This window comes from Podarcis cretensis, assembly GCF_951804945.1.
Source record: "Podarcis cretensis genome assembly, chromosome: 5".
In the NCBI taxonomy this organism is placed as follows: domain Eukaryota; kingdom Metazoa; phylum Chordata; class Lepidosauria; order Squamata; family Lacertidae; genus Podarcis; species Podarcis cretensis.
The window spans coordinates 66089638-66104982 of NC_137174.1; the positions used below are offsets into that span (position 1 = coordinate 66089638).

At 40.4% G+C, this 15345-nt stretch overlaps 1 protein-coding gene across 7 annotated transcripts in view; it reads right to left on the reverse strand.

The window, feature by feature from the left end:
- The window catches only part of FARP2 (FERM, ARH/RhoGEF and pleckstrin domain protein 2), a 63797-nt gene that overhangs the window by 8783 nt on the left and 39669 nt on the right, over positions 1–15345 (reverse strand). For all 7 annotated transcript variants that reach the window (XR_013839294.1, XR_013839295.1, XM_079977260.1 and 4 more), the window contains exons 14-20: positions 9442–9605; positions 7531–7620; positions 7078–7211; positions 6584–6665; positions 5919–6156; positions 3790–3920; positions 1397–1465 (exon numbers count right to left, since the gene is read on the reverse strand). Coding sequence is in view for 5 of the 7 variants with exons in the window: in XM_079977260.1 (XP_079833386.1) it covers positions 1397–1465; positions 3790–3920; positions 5919–6156; positions 6584–6665; positions 7078–7211; positions 7531–7620; positions 9442–9605 (908 nt within the window). In the remaining 2 variants the exon portion in view is untranslated. The remainder of the gene's footprint in view (positions 1–1396; positions 1466–3789; positions 3921–5918; positions 6157–6583; positions 6666–7077; positions 7212–7530; positions 7621–9441; positions 9606–15345) is intronic.

Consider the following 15345-nt stretch of genomic DNA (forward strand, 5'->3'; position numbering starts at 1 on the left):
AGCTCCTCTGAAAATCCTCTCCATTGAATTGGGGGTTCCTCTGGAACAGTGTTGTTTGGGGCTGCAGTAGGAATTTGAAATTGCCTGGAATCAGGCAGAAGAACCATGCACAATTTATCCCTCCTATTGCAGCCCCAAACAATACAGCTCACACTGTTCAGGGGGCTCCCCAAACCTTTGCAGAGGCCACAGAGAGGGCAGAGAAAAATAGCAAAATTTGTTGGCAAGCTGCCCTCCACACATACAACCATTGGATAAACGCCTTTGTAGCTTTATTTGCAAACCAAATAAATTTGCAAACCAATGTAAGTTTTCTCTTTAAATTGTGCTGCAAGTGGTTCACAGTAAAGCATAACAGTAACAAAACCAACTATCACTGTCTGTTATATTTCTCTGTAAAAGTATTTAACTTTTATCCACTCAAGATATCTGCATTACACTATGCTTACAGTTTCTCATTGTAATTATAGGGCACAAATTATTACCAACCAGTTTTCAGTTCATACATGATTACAAAGAGTCCTTCAACACCAAGGGAAAAAACCCTGTAGTTTTTCTGTGCATAATTAGGATCAAGCAAAGAGACTGCTCAACTAACAGAACCCACTTTCTTTTCTTTTGGGAGCTCCTTTAAGGAACGGATCCTGACAACATCAAAATCTGATGAGGAACAAGAGCACATACAAATTAGCTGCCAACACGGCAAATTGAGAATATGAGAACCACCCTGCTGGATCAGATCAAAGATGCATCTCGTTCAGCAAACTGTTCTTAGAAGCCAACCAGATGCCCATGGCGAGGCCACATGCAGTAGATGAGCACAGTAACACTCCTCCACTTGTGTTACCCAACAACTGGCATTCAGAGGCATTCTGCTTTCAATACTGGATGAAGTACACAGCCATCATAGACTCAAAAGAATCTTGGAGTTGGAAGGGACTCTGAGGGTCATCTAGTCCAACCCCCTGCAATGCAAGAATTGCAGCTAAAGCACCCGTGACAGATGGCCATCCAACCTCTGCTTTAAAATCTCCAAGGAAGGAGAGTCCACTACTGTTCCATCATGACAAGCAGTTACTGATCAAGGGCCATTCTGCTATCTATCTCTTGAGGATCCAGCCCCATGAGGAGGCAAAGAATCTGAGCTTGGATAAAGTCAGGGTTTGGGGACCCACCTATGCAGCTGCCTCACATTTCCTGAAACGTTCCATGCTGTATACAAAGGCTTCTTTATATTTTGGCTGTGAAACAACCAAGGCTCAAATAACAAAGCCGTACTCCTCAGAATATGTACACGAAACTTAAGTCTTGACCAATCCCAATCAAACTACTACAGGGGAACGGGCTCCAGAAACCTCATTACGAGTTGAAATCTTGATCAAAAGCATCAGCTCACCAGAAAGAACATCCTTTGCTGTAAACCCTTTTTGGTAAGCTTGTATAAGCAGCCTTCCCGGATAAATTCCTGTGGGGAAAAATATACAAAGCTTTAGTACCTTTGATGGCTCTTCTGTGAAATGCAGCACTCTCTACTTCAGGGTTGGGGCTAACGGTTTTCGGCCCGAGGACTCTCTTACAGTCGCCCACCTCTCTGAGGCCTACATGCCAGTGGTGGACATAGCCAGTGTATATACATGTACTAAACATACAGACCCACTCACGACACATACAGTAAGCACAATGCCAGACATACAGGCACACACCATACTCTTCCCCCTCTCTCACACATAAGATCACACACACACTCAGACTGCCTGTTACTTTGCATAGATTGGTTTGTGCAAAGAAAAACAAAACATTTCTCCCCACTTCAGTGTGTGTGTGTGTGTGTGTGTGTGAGAGAGAGAGAGAGAGAGAGAAAGAGAGAGGTGAGTGTGTGTGTGTGTGTGTGTGTGTGTGCATGCATGGTAATGCTGCCATTTACTCTTAAAGAGCAATGAGCAGACAAAGGCTTTATCTTTATTCTTGATGTCATAGTGCTTAGCACTAAAATTGCAGCAGACAGACTTGCCTTGCCTCCCGACCACACCAGGATATAAATCTGGCCACTTCCCACGGATTGGCTGGCCAGATCTGGGCTGTGGGTTAGTCACCTCTGCTCTGATTATTGCCCTCATCACCAGCAGAACCACTTCCAGTTCTCTGCTGGAAGTGTGCCACTAAGCTACAAAAGGCATCTAGGCCACCAGAGCAAACTTATTTAAAACAGCTATGGTGTCATAACTTGGCCACTCAGTTAGTGTTCTATTAAAACTAAGAATGACCAGGCTCACCACAAATTATGTGATCATCTCTTCCATTTATAAAATGTAAGCATCCCCCAACTTATGCAGGGGTTATGTTCTGGGCCCCTGTGCGCATAAGTGAAATTGCGTAAAGTGGAGAGTACCTTCTAAAAAGCCTCTAAATCTTCCCTCCACCCCAATTCTCCAGCACTCACTCTCACTCTCTCTCCATACAATTCTCTCTTCGACGCGAGTTTAAGCTCTGGGGCTGGCAGGAGGTAGGAGGATGCACTGGAACATGGCTGCTGCTGCGCTACCCCAGGTATCAGCCATTTGGCGGAGAGGCTGAGCAGCCTACACAAAGCCCTGCTGTGCCTCCAGTCTCCCCAGGGTTTCTTCTGTGCTATCTGGTGTCCTCTTTGGGCTCCGGGGAGGGTTTCTTTACAAGCGCCAAGAACTCTCCAGCTGACTCCCGCCATTTGAGTCTATTTATATTTATTTATATTCATTTATATGGGTCTATTTATCTATTTTTTGGCACTGCACATATATGCAGTTGCACGCGAGTAGAACATGCGTAAGTGGGAGGATGTTTGTCCAGTTTCCAAAGCTCTTTATAGTGCTGTGGTACACAACTAAGAGGCCTCAAAATGTCTGAGAGGCAAGTACTATTTTCCTGAGGATTTGTCCATGATGAATGAATACATGAAGAGAGCCTACACACCCATGCATGCATCATACTTGTGCTGGTCCCTGTTACCTCTGTGGATCAGCAATAATTGAAGGACTGGGAAAACTGAAACAATGCCTACGATCCCTGAAATGAAGGCCCTTCAAAGAGCCTTTTCTCACATTGTTTTGTCAACCTTAAAAACATCTCGGTAAGTACATGCAAATACAATTTTTGAATGGTTATTTATGAGAGTTTCAATATTGAGATATATACGGCCTAGGACCCTCGTACTTACGGGACCGCCTCTCCTGGTATGTCCCACAGAGGAATTTACGGTCTTCAAACAAAAACATCTTGAAGGTCCCAGGCCACAGAGAGGTTAGGCTTGCCTCAACTAGAGCCAGGGCTTTTGTGGCTGTGGCTCCGATCTGCTGGAACACTCTGTTACAAGAGACTAGGGCCCTGCAGGACTTGACATCTTTCCGCAGGGCCTGCAAGACAGAGCTGTTCCACCAGGCCTTTGGCCAGGGCACAGCCTGACTCCCTCCTTTGGCAATCTTCACAGAACTCTAGCCCAATGGTTGCCATCAATTTGATTTGAATTAATTTTATAATGAAATGATTTTAGAATGTTGTATTATTTTATTGTTGTTAGCCGCCCTGAGCCCGGCTTCGGCTGGGGAGGGCGGGATATAAATAAATTTTATTATTATTATTATTATTATTATTATTATTATTATTATTATTTGGAAATAACATACTGGATTTCCCTAGTTCTGAAATAAACCAGTAAAACTTCTAAAGCCATCATCCCATAAAGGAAGAAAGCAAGAAGAAAGGTCAGAAACAATTGAAGTACACAGGTCTTAAAATATGGAAAGAACTACCTACTCTGCCAGCTGCTACAAGGTTATCAATGCCAAGCAGGTCGTGCTGTAACTCTGTTAGCTTCTGGAAATTCTCCAAACGGATGAGACTGTTTTGAAGCTGTGATGTAATTTCTGTGATTTCTTTCAGTGCATCTGCAGAAGGGAATTACAAAAGAAAAGGTCTACTCCAAACCAACCAATCAGAGAAGCATGGATAAAAGTACAGGCCAAACTGAAGCAGTGTATGGACATTGCTTTTTTCCAAAAGGAAAAATGGAACGTTACATGTACTTATTTAAGAGAAGACGCAATCACAGAAATCTCCAAATGATTGGTAAGTGGACAGACTAGCCTAAACATACAAGACCATGCCATTTTAATTAGACCTACCCAAACCTTCCAACAATGCTATGGTATCAACAGCTACTAGTCACAATGGCAGTATTTCCTGCAGTATCAGGGGCTGTATGCTGCTGAATGCCATATTTTGCAGAAGATGGTGGAAAAGTAAGGAATGGAAGACAGAGATTTTGGAAGCAAGCATAGTATATAAGCCCAGGGACAGTAACAGAGATATGTGTAATAACTCTATTTTGACTTCTGAGACTGTAACCCACATTTCTCAGCTGTCTTTAATTTATTATTATTATTATTATTATTATTATTATTATTATTATTATTTACAGAGATCCTCATGGTGGGCAGTTTTACTCATGTGCTGGGCTTTTTGTGCAGATTTCTTTGCTTACAACTTTCACTAGAACAACTCTTCTAAAGTTAAGGCTGAGACTGTTCCATTATTCTTAATTGCTATAGTACTCAATTTCACAATAATTCCTAGGAGGCAGAATATGTGTCATTCACACATGTGAATGCCACATTTATGTTTGACAGTAATGAGCTGGTCCAATTTCACACTTATCCATGATATCCAATTTTGCCCTGTATATTATATCTGCAGAATGCACACAGCCCCACCTATAAGAATTATGGCAGATACTCTTCTCACTTGTATTTTAAATGGAGATGTATGATGCAAAGCCAATAAGGATGAGTTTATACTTTTATGTTCACAACTTAATTACTGCAATAGTCAAAGATAACACTTCCCACAGCATTCACATGACTCAGTATTTTCCAATGGAGACCGTTCACATGACTAAGTGCAAGTAAGATGATGGTGTGACTCAGTTCTTGGCTCAGTGTCACACTGTTCACAGAAAGTAGAACAAAATAATAGGTAGTCCCCCCACCCAACAGGTGGGTAGGGATGCCCACCAATCACTGGGCATCACCATGACATTTGCCATACCAGGTCCTTGGGGATGTAGGACAATATATTTATTAAACACACACAAACAAAATTAAGTGATTTAACTTCAAAAGGAAAGTGTTTGGTCCCAATACAGTGGTACCTCGGGTTAAGAACTTAATTTGTTCTGGAGGTCCGTCCTTAACCTGAAACTGTTCTTAACCTGAGGTACCACTTTAGCTAATGGGGCCTCCCGCTGCCGCTGCGCGATTTCTGTTCTCATCCTGAAGCAAAGTTCTTAACCCAAGGTACTATTTCTGGGTTAGCAGAGTCTGTAACCTGAAGCGTCTATAACCTAAAGCATCTGTACCACTGTACTTCCTTTAAACCCACAGCCTAAATTCAAGCTAGGATGCAAAAGAAGTTTCAAGTCATGGCTTGAACTTGACTTCACCTGCTGTCATATATGCCTGGGAAAGGTTGACATAGGCTAGAGGTTAAAAATAACTGAAACCAGATGAACTAGTTTTGTAGCAAGACAGTGGTACCTCGGAAGTCATATGGAATCCATTCTGGAAGTCCATTCAACCTCCAAAACATTCGGATACCAAGGTGCAGCTTCCAATTGGCTGCAAGAAGCTCTTGCAGCCAATCAGAACCCGCGGAAGTCACATCAGACGTTTGGGTTCCAAAGATCATTCACAAACTGGGAACACTCACTTCCAGGTATGTGGCATTTGGGAGCCAAAACATTCGACTCGCAAAGCATTCAGGATCCAAGCTACGACTGTACTGTTTCTACCAAGACAACTGAATTTCTGTCAATCAGCAACATAAAATGAAAATACAGAATGTGTCGAGTATTGGCATTGCAGATATTTGTCTGATCTGTCACTCACTCCTGCAGTCGGTGTAGTCCCGATGATCTGGCACGTAGTGTTTGCAAAGTCTCCCCAGGATCAGCTTGTAGTGCATTAACCTCTGGATGGGTTTCAGCAGGAAAGTGTTGAGTGGCAAGTAACACACCTTCTGGAGTTCGAACTCCTTATAAACCATTTCCAGTTTCTTTATGCGCTTAGTTGCTTTCTCTAACTCTGACAGGACTTCATCATGTTTCTTCAGGTAGGTGGTATATTCCTGTAGGATCACAAAAGATGCGGCCATGAGTACAGGCTCTGGCAGCATTTACTTTCAGTTTCACATAATCACGGGCTGTCATTGCACACAAACCAAATCTTGTGGTTTAAAGCAAACTCTGTTACCCAAACAAGACACTTTCATGACCCAGAATTTGAAAGCAGCTTGTTTGAAACAGACTGGAATTTGTTTTAAACCACAATATCTGGCTCATAGGTAACAAATCAGGATTCTATGAAAATGGAAGTCAACACAGCTGAAGACCTCAGTCCAGTCATGCAGGAGCAGCAGGCTAGAAGGCGCATGCAAGAATTTCGCCTGGGCTCCTTCCTTGAGTACACATCGCTAAACAATGATTTAATGTTATATATTAATCAGCCCACTGAACATGAAGGAACACACAGATTCTTGGGAATTATTTCCCTACCTTTAGCATATGCATATTTTTCAGCAAGACATCACCAATCCGTTGATAATCTCCTTTCGTGGGAGCGTTGGAACGTCCCTCCCTGCAATGAGAGTGTGAGAAGATTGTGCTACTGCTCTTGGGAAATTGAATCTTACAATTATTTTCCAGTAGAAACTAAAGCATACTAACAATAACTATATTTCCAGTAGAAACTAAAGCATACTAACAGTAACTATAAAAGTAAAGAGTTCCAAAACTGTTTCCATTCATTTCTCAGCAAACTAACCATGTTTCCTGTTTCAATTTGTAGCCCAAATTGGAGTCTCAATAATCATTTTAAAAATGGAAGAAAGGGGTTAACACTGTATGCTATCAACTAAACTTCTCTGAAGTTTATATGTATTTTGCAAAAATAGGCATGCCAGACCTGAAAATTTAAAACAAAGAAACCATATTTCTACTCCTTTTGACCAGAGTCAAATGTTTGCCTTCACAATGCTGTTAACACTTACCATAGTGCTAGCCGCTGTTCAAGCTCTTTCAGAAAACCTCTGTGAAATTCATAGATGGGGTCTATGTTTGAGAACAGCAAGGTCATGAGACCTTCAGGCATGGCATTTTCCTTGACAACTGCACTGCGGAACCACTGCAGAGGAGAGATAAATAAGAAGCAGATGTTTGGCTTCCTGTTCTTGGTATCAGCAATGTAAAAAGTATCAAAGAACCCAGAAAAACAACAACATGCAAACAAATTTCAACAATATCAAACAAGTCCTTTGGCAGCAGACACATACTCTAAACAAGATGCACAAGAGACGTTTTGCAAATATTTCATCCGGCAAATTCCAGTTTATAACCAATTTTACCCTGAGGCTAAGGGACTGCAATAACACACAACTCACAATTTACACATACAACTATTAAAACAACTCTTTTTTAGGGAAAAGTGGGTTTAAATCACTTACTACAGTTAGGACTTCCAAGTCTTTTAAATAAGTTCGTTCAGTAGCAAGAATTTCTTTTGCAATGAAATAGGCTTTGTCTGCTGGGTACCTCTGAAAGATAAAAGCAAATCCCAAATAAATGAAACAGAAAATGTTTCTTATTAAGAAACCTTGGTGGAGCTATATAATAAGACCACTTTGACCATCCAGATGTGCCAATATAAAAGGAGAGCCAAAACCAAAGCCTCCTGCTCTAAATGGCTTTGAAGTATGTGGCTTTTTAAGGAAATATTTGAATCAACTATGCCCAATGTATTCTTCAGGTGAGGCAATAGGAATCCTTAACCTGAGATGTGAATATGAGTTTCATTAAGCCACACCCTGATCCTGATCTAGAGTTAGTTGCTTGAAACACACTGTTACCTGTGACCAAGCAGATACAGTAAGAACTAACTGGCAGTGGTGCTAATTCACAGATGGGATACAACTGGTAGTGCACATTCCTGACATTGATGGTAACTGACATTCTCAACAGCACTGTCCCATACTGACATCAAATCTATTTGGTACTGGCATGAAATATTCCCTTTCCTCTGCTATATGGGCAGGAGAATAGACTGCAGATACGGTGCTGATGCAAAAAGCATTTTCTCCCACCCCGCTATTTGGGTCATGCAACAACGACAACACTGATCCTCTAGGCTGTATGTGTCTGGACAGAGACATACTGCATCGAAAAGCTTCAACCTCGTTGTCACATTGAGCCTGATGGAAACAGAAACATGGGTACAGGAAGCCACAAATTTGCTTTTTAATACATCTCATCTAACCTCAGATAAGGCACCAAACCACAACCTTGAGGTTTACTGTATTATTTTCAATAGAAAAAGTCCTAGATTAAGATTATGGAACATACTCCAAACACAAAAATGCCCAACCCCAAATTCCCAAATTCTTCTAAGTGTAAGATACAAAGTGGGAAGATAGAACTCCTAATTGTATGGTTAATTTCCCTCCTGCTTAGACATGCAAAATAAGGGTTTTGCCTTTCGTTCTAGTTAATTTCACGTTCACCAAGATTGATTCACCAGCATGATTCACCAGCAGTAATCAATATGGTTGTTAAATAAGATAAATTGTCTATGGGTTGAGCTGAGCTTGCTAAACAACAAAACCAGCTCATTCCCACCTGAAAAATGTGTTAAAGAGAAGGATGTTTTTGACAAGAAATAGTGGATTATTAGACTGCAGAAAAGCACTCAGAGAGTTGGAATTAATGTACTTTCTATAACTGTCTCTAATGTTTTACAGTACAACTATTCCCCACAAACAGAAAGGACAAAAATGGTGCTCTTGAGGTACAAAGAAGCATTTAGTTCATATCTCACTTTGAAACAGCTGGAACAAAGGATTGTTCCTTCTAGCAGTTTTACAGTAGCAAAGTGTCGTGTATTTATTTTAACACAGGTCAAGAAAAACCATTGTGTGGGAAGTTTAATAGTACACAAGTCAGTACAATAGCATAGCACTGGCAGATTTGCACATTGCTAATATCTAAGGGCTTATGTACGCTTAACTTTTGCCATGCTCCTTCTATGCAGAGGTCCACACTTTAACGCTCTGTGTCCAAGTGGTTTATTTTGTTTTGTTTTGCCCCAAGCTTTCCCTGTGAAAACCTGTTTTTCAAAGTTTTCTGTGGATTGTGTTTCCTCTGATTGAAATTTAAAGAGTGGGTTTTTGCGGGGAAAGCTGTAGAGTAAAAACAAAAGGGGGGAGGGGGGCAACTCGGACACAGAAGTTTAAACCATGGACTGTGTGTGGAAAGAGTAGAGGAAAGGTAAATGTGAATAAGCCCCAACAAAGAAATCAGAAATTGAAGCAGAGGCTCATGAAACAAACAAACACAAATCACCCTCCTTGTCCTTGCCTTACCTTACGCCTTGCCTCATCCTCTTCTTCTATCCTGGCACCACCAACATCGCTCAGAACAGGACTCAAAAGAGGAGATGAGCCCTGGCCAGGTGTGTTCATATTCACATGAAACGAGGGGTTCAGAGTCATTGGACTCTTCATTACAAAGGAAGACAGCTGAGGACCTAAGTATCACATTAGGAAGGAAGTTGGGAGGAGAAAGAGGTTAAGAATTGGTTTTGCTTCAACAAAATACCACCAGGCACATCGCCAAATCCACATAACACTTGCAAGTAGTTGTCTCCCCTGGTTTGCTTAATTTTTTTTTTTTTTAAATGAGCCCACAAATATTTTAAAGCAGTCTTTGAAAATGTTAGGTACAATTTCCTGGACGTCAAACTGGAATTAGCTAAGAATTTAGACTTTCGAACAAAAGCAACCTACAACACCAACAATCCCATTCCCTCTGCTATGGCTAAACAGATCAAGACCACAATATACTGCTTCAACATACTCCTCTTGGAGATTTTCTTCCAGTAGCACCTTAAAGACCAACTAGGTTAGTACTTGGTATGAGCTTTCGTGTGCATGCACACTTCTTCAGATACACTTCAGATGCACACGAAAGCTCATACCAAGTACTAACCTAGTTGGTCTTTAAGGTGCTACTGGAAGAAAATTTTTTTATTTTGTTTTGACTATGGCAGACCAACACGGCTACCTATCTGTAACTCCTCTTGGAGAGTTAGAGTTCTTACTACTTTCTGCAAACAGATCACAAGAGACACAGTGGCCCTGATAAACAGGGAATTGAAAGCAGGAGAACAAAAATGGGAAGGCTCCATGTTTTCAGAGTTCAGCATACATTTGATTTCAGAAACTGTGTATGTATGGATAGGAAATATGAAACTAGAAATAGGGAGAATGCAGATTGCATGCCCTTCCTGACTTTGGAACCACATAGGAGCTTTTAAATAACTACCCATACTAAATACAACTTCCTCTACAGTCTTTAAACCATGTTGCATCACTAACTGGGTGGAGATAAGTTATTTCATTTGTCAAGTAATGTTTGAGGGTGTGTCCGGACAGCCGCGGCACAACGTAATTGTTACGTAGCAAGGAATGAAAAAGAAGCTTATCAAAACAATGTTTTAGCATTGTGACAATTACCAAGCTAGAGTAAATTTTCCATTTCTTGTAGCTTTTCTTTAGAGCAAGCAAGCTATTTCACAGAATACTGTTCTCTACAGAGAAGGTGTCTCAGTTTTAATGCAAGCCAATTCCATGATCAGTATCATGTAAGAATATCAGGCTGGATCAGGCTGAAGGCCCATCTAGTCCAGCACTCTTCTCACGGTGGCCAGCCAGTTGCTCACGAGAAGCCCACAAGAGGGACTTGAACACAGGAGCTTTGCACGAAATGGGAAATAAATGGCACAGATCCGAACTGCAATGTTAAGCATTCTGGAGCCCTAGCATTGCGATTTGCTACCTAGAGCACAAAACTTCAAAATTAGGCTGTTCATCCCATTGTCCCTCACTTTCAAAGCAAAACAGCTTCTCTACTTATGCATTTTGAAAGTTTCTTGCATTTGAATTATGGCTGACATTTTCCCTGTTATAATTAATATATATTATCATTATTATTCCAATGCTAAAGCTGTTTTGGACAGGGTAATGCCAGAGGGGGCTCCTACGCTGACACCAGTAAGTGCTGCCCCAGATATGTCTGCCACTCCCACTCCAAATTCCATTCTGTACAGCCTCAGAAAGACAGTATGAAGCTTTGTGCTCCGGCCAACATTTATTCTTGATTCCACTGTAAACAGCAAAAAAAAGTTCCACTGAACTGCCCCAAAATATCCACTCAAAGTGATATTAAGGCCCAGTAATAAACAGGCACATAATACTTTTCAACACTTATTTGAAGCGGGATTAAGAAATTGGAGGGCAGCCAGCTGCAAGGCTTCTGCTACAGTGCTACACTACTGAAAGGAACCGACTGCTCTCTCATTTGACTCAGGAAGCAAAGCCTTTTAAAAGTAATGAATGCCAAAAGAAAGGGGAGGCATTACGAAAAGGAGAGGAAGTTTAAGTGCATGCATTCCCACTGGTTAACTCAGGAAGCTAAACAGTGTTACACTTAGGTCACCTGGAAGAGATTCAGAATATCAGGGAAGTTAACTATTAACATTCTTTGGCCAGTCTACTGTGTATTGTATCAGCTCATGCAGTCCCCTGCTCCTCCTCCTGACTTTTAGTATCGTATCTGTAAGATCCAGCGTATTTGTTGGCATTTGTTCCTTGCTGGGAAAGCAGTTTACGGGAAATCTGCTTGAACGTACAAGTCAAATACAAGCAAGAAGCAGCTTGGACTTCCCCCAGAGTCTTTAGTATTTCATTTCCTTTCCAACAGAAACCGCTCCTCTTTAATGTTTTCTTTTTCTCTTTCTTTCTTTCTTTCTCTCTCTCTCTCTCTCTCTCTCTCTCTCTCTCTCTCCTTCTTAAAAAAACTCTATTTGAAAATGCTGCTCAGTTTCAAGGCTAATATCCTTTTCATTGTGTGTATATGAGATTGTGAGCAGAGGGCATCCAGTACATTATGACCACAATTGTAGAAACAACAGTGGGGGTGAAATCTTTCCTTAAAACACACTAAGTAAAGAAAGCTCTGCCAGTGTCTCACACTGCCCATTAGCAGCTTTGCATTTTAACAGGTATATGATAAAGGAATACTGCTACAGCTTTTCTTTTCTTTTTTCTTTTCTGAAGATGAATTGCTTTTGCCCCACCTCTCATCTTCTGCAGGAAGCAAAAGAATTGAAGAGAATCATGGGAGTGGGGTGGGGTGAGATTAAAGATGGGAGTGGTTTTGAAACAATGCAAATCAGCATGATTTTTACGGTCAGTGACTATTAAAAGGCCTCCCATTATACATGGGAGTCAACAGACAACTTTGCAGCCTGCCTGACAACTGACTGGTTATTTAGAAGGGATGCCGCATCTACTTTTGATAGTATCATTTCACAAAGAGGGAAAATGTGTGTTTAGAGTGTGAGTGAAAGTTGTGGATATGAAAAGCACATAAGGAACTTTAGAAGCAACTCTTTTGCCTTATAATTAGTGGTGCCTTTTGTGTGTGTCTGTAGATGAGCCTGTCTGACCATGTGTTAAACTGAACTTCCTTTGCCACTGAATCCAACTTCTGTGTTTCCAGAGAGGTCTGCACTTCGAAGCAGTAGTTTTATGTAGTTTTTCAGCTGCAGGTTTGTTTAATTTTAGATGAATGCAAATCATGTCACAGAAGTGGGACTAAAGCTGTAGAGAAGCTAATGCAATGCACAACACCTTCAATTTAACAGCAGTTAAAGGGTGTGTGTCCCCAAGTGTCTTTTGAAAATCTACATCCAACAAGCATTTCCTAATTTGAAAAATTAGAAGTCAAACTACTGCTAAGTAAACTGATTTTCTTGAAAGCAGGCGAGTTTCAGTAGTACCGAAGACAACTTACATTCTACATTTATTAATACATACATTAGTACAGGTCACAATAATGCATAAAAATCCATTAGTACTTCCACCCCCACCCCTCATTCTATAGCAATCAGATGTTAAACTCCTCAAACTCTTATTTATGTATATTAAAAGTATGACTTCTACAAAAGGTTTGTAGCCATCAGCCTTTCTGTTGGACACTGATGCACTGACAAGTTGTATAAACACATTACAAGTTACAGTAAGCCAGGCTTTGTTTTTAAAAAGACGCTATACACTTAGCTGATATTAGTATGCATGCGATAAAATGGCAGCAGACACTATGGATACGATTTCACAATAGTTTCAGACCTGATCCTACTTATGTGAATGAATGAAGGCTAGAACCTTCAAAGAGTGCACAACTTAGCAAAAGTAGATTTGTGATTTATTCAAAACGACTTCGGAAAACCAAGCAAGTCCCCAATGTGCTTACACTATGGCTCCATAAATGATGTACCCAGTCTACTTGTCTCTGAAAACTGAGGGTTGGGTAGCTGTCTATTGCATATATACAATATCTTCTTTCAAAAAGAAACATGCCAGCTTCTCAAAAAATACAACAGGCTAGCATTCCAATCCCACACACGGTTTAATACCATTAAAAAAACCCCCAAAAATTGCAGATATGAAAAAATGACTCCTGAATATCCAAAGAGTCTGATTTTTAGGACATGTTATTTGCACTATTTTGAACAGAAATCTATTTTCTACAAGCTGTTCAACCTTTTGACATGAGTAATCAAAATAGGATTCCATAACCCCTCTAAAACCGAATACCCCATTGAAAAAGACTCATTGCCATTATTCCTCCTCTCCATGACCCTATTGTAAGAACAGAATTTGCTACTTCAAGCTGTAAATAAACCTTGATGCCGTAGCCCCTTCTTATAAGAGGCTGAGGCCTTTAAAGAAAAGCAATTCATTCTTTGCCTCATGTCTTCCCTTTCTATGACTGCTACAGGTATAGACAAGTACAAAAGAAGGAATTCATGGTTGCACAGAGACAAAAGTAAATAGCATATCTGCAAGTGCCACACAGATACCAAGTAAGGAAACCCCCAGATCTTGATGTTTTTTTGCAAAAGAGAAAAAAGAAAAAGAAAAAAGAGGAATTGTAACATCTTCTGCTCTCACCCCTAAGTAGTATATGCTCACGAAGTGTTTGCACACTAGTAAACTGAAATAGCATTTTTACCCATGCCATGTGTTCTAAGATGCATATTTTACTTACCTGCAATGGTAGTTAAAGAACTGGTTCTGTGCATTCATATTTACAGAACACAATTCTCTGTATGGTTCCATAGCACGATACCAAAAGCACACAGATACTCTCAAAGAGGTTATTAACACTCCCAAATAGCATTTTAAAATGGAACAATATTATAATGAGAAGGTAGGGTGCATTTCCTTTCCCAAAATATGATGAACCTCTTTTATATTCTGTGTCTGAAAATAAAAAGGGCCCTTGATAATACGATTGTCATTACAGTACAGTTGCATCCAGTGCATCAGCTTTACTCCTAAGGATTAACCTTCTGAGGAATCATATTTCCAGGTAGTATAGTAAGCACTATTTAAATAAGAAGTTCTACCACTGTGTCAATATACTGTTTCCTACATCAGGATGCATTTTACTTAAATTTGAACTGTCAGAAAAATGACCCTCTTCAACTACAAAACTGGTAGCTATATTTGGCTTGGGAATCACTGATGGAAAGCAATGCTAATTCAAACTGAGGGCCAGTGCCTCCGAATAGCCAGTGGTGGGGAACTTGTGGCCCTCTGGATGTTGTTGGAATAAAATTTCCAACCTTGGTCACTGACCATGATGGGAGCTCTAACTCCAACAATTTCTGGAGGAAAGCAGGTGCCCCAACCCCTACAAGTAGGCATTACCCGTATTATGAATTATTGTAATCTGCCCTCAGTGACACCAGCACAGAGGAAAAAATGACTGACTATTTGAAGATATCAATATTGCTAGGAAAGAGGAAAATGTTAATACTGGTGTCAAAATTTCAGCCAACTGGGAATGTGCAGAGCTCACAACCGAGTGCCAACAGTGCTTGAATATCAAGTACTAAATAGCTGGACACAGGGCACTTGAATGTGTGTTGTAGGAACTTTCTGTCTGTAGAATAGTACTAAAGTGTTACAGCCTGCTTTGTAAAAAAAAAAAAAGAAATGAGAAAGATATGAAAATGTCAAAATTGTTGAAGAAATACTTTTTTTATAGCAAGTTTTGAGGATTTTTGATCCCAAATCCCAGGTGGTTTCTTGTATGTAAGGGGTCCAGCTGTATGTAGTTCACTGTGCAAATTAAAGAAATACTGTCAAACAAAAATGCTAATCAAGTATGGATAATGAAAGAGCAGCTTTAAACAA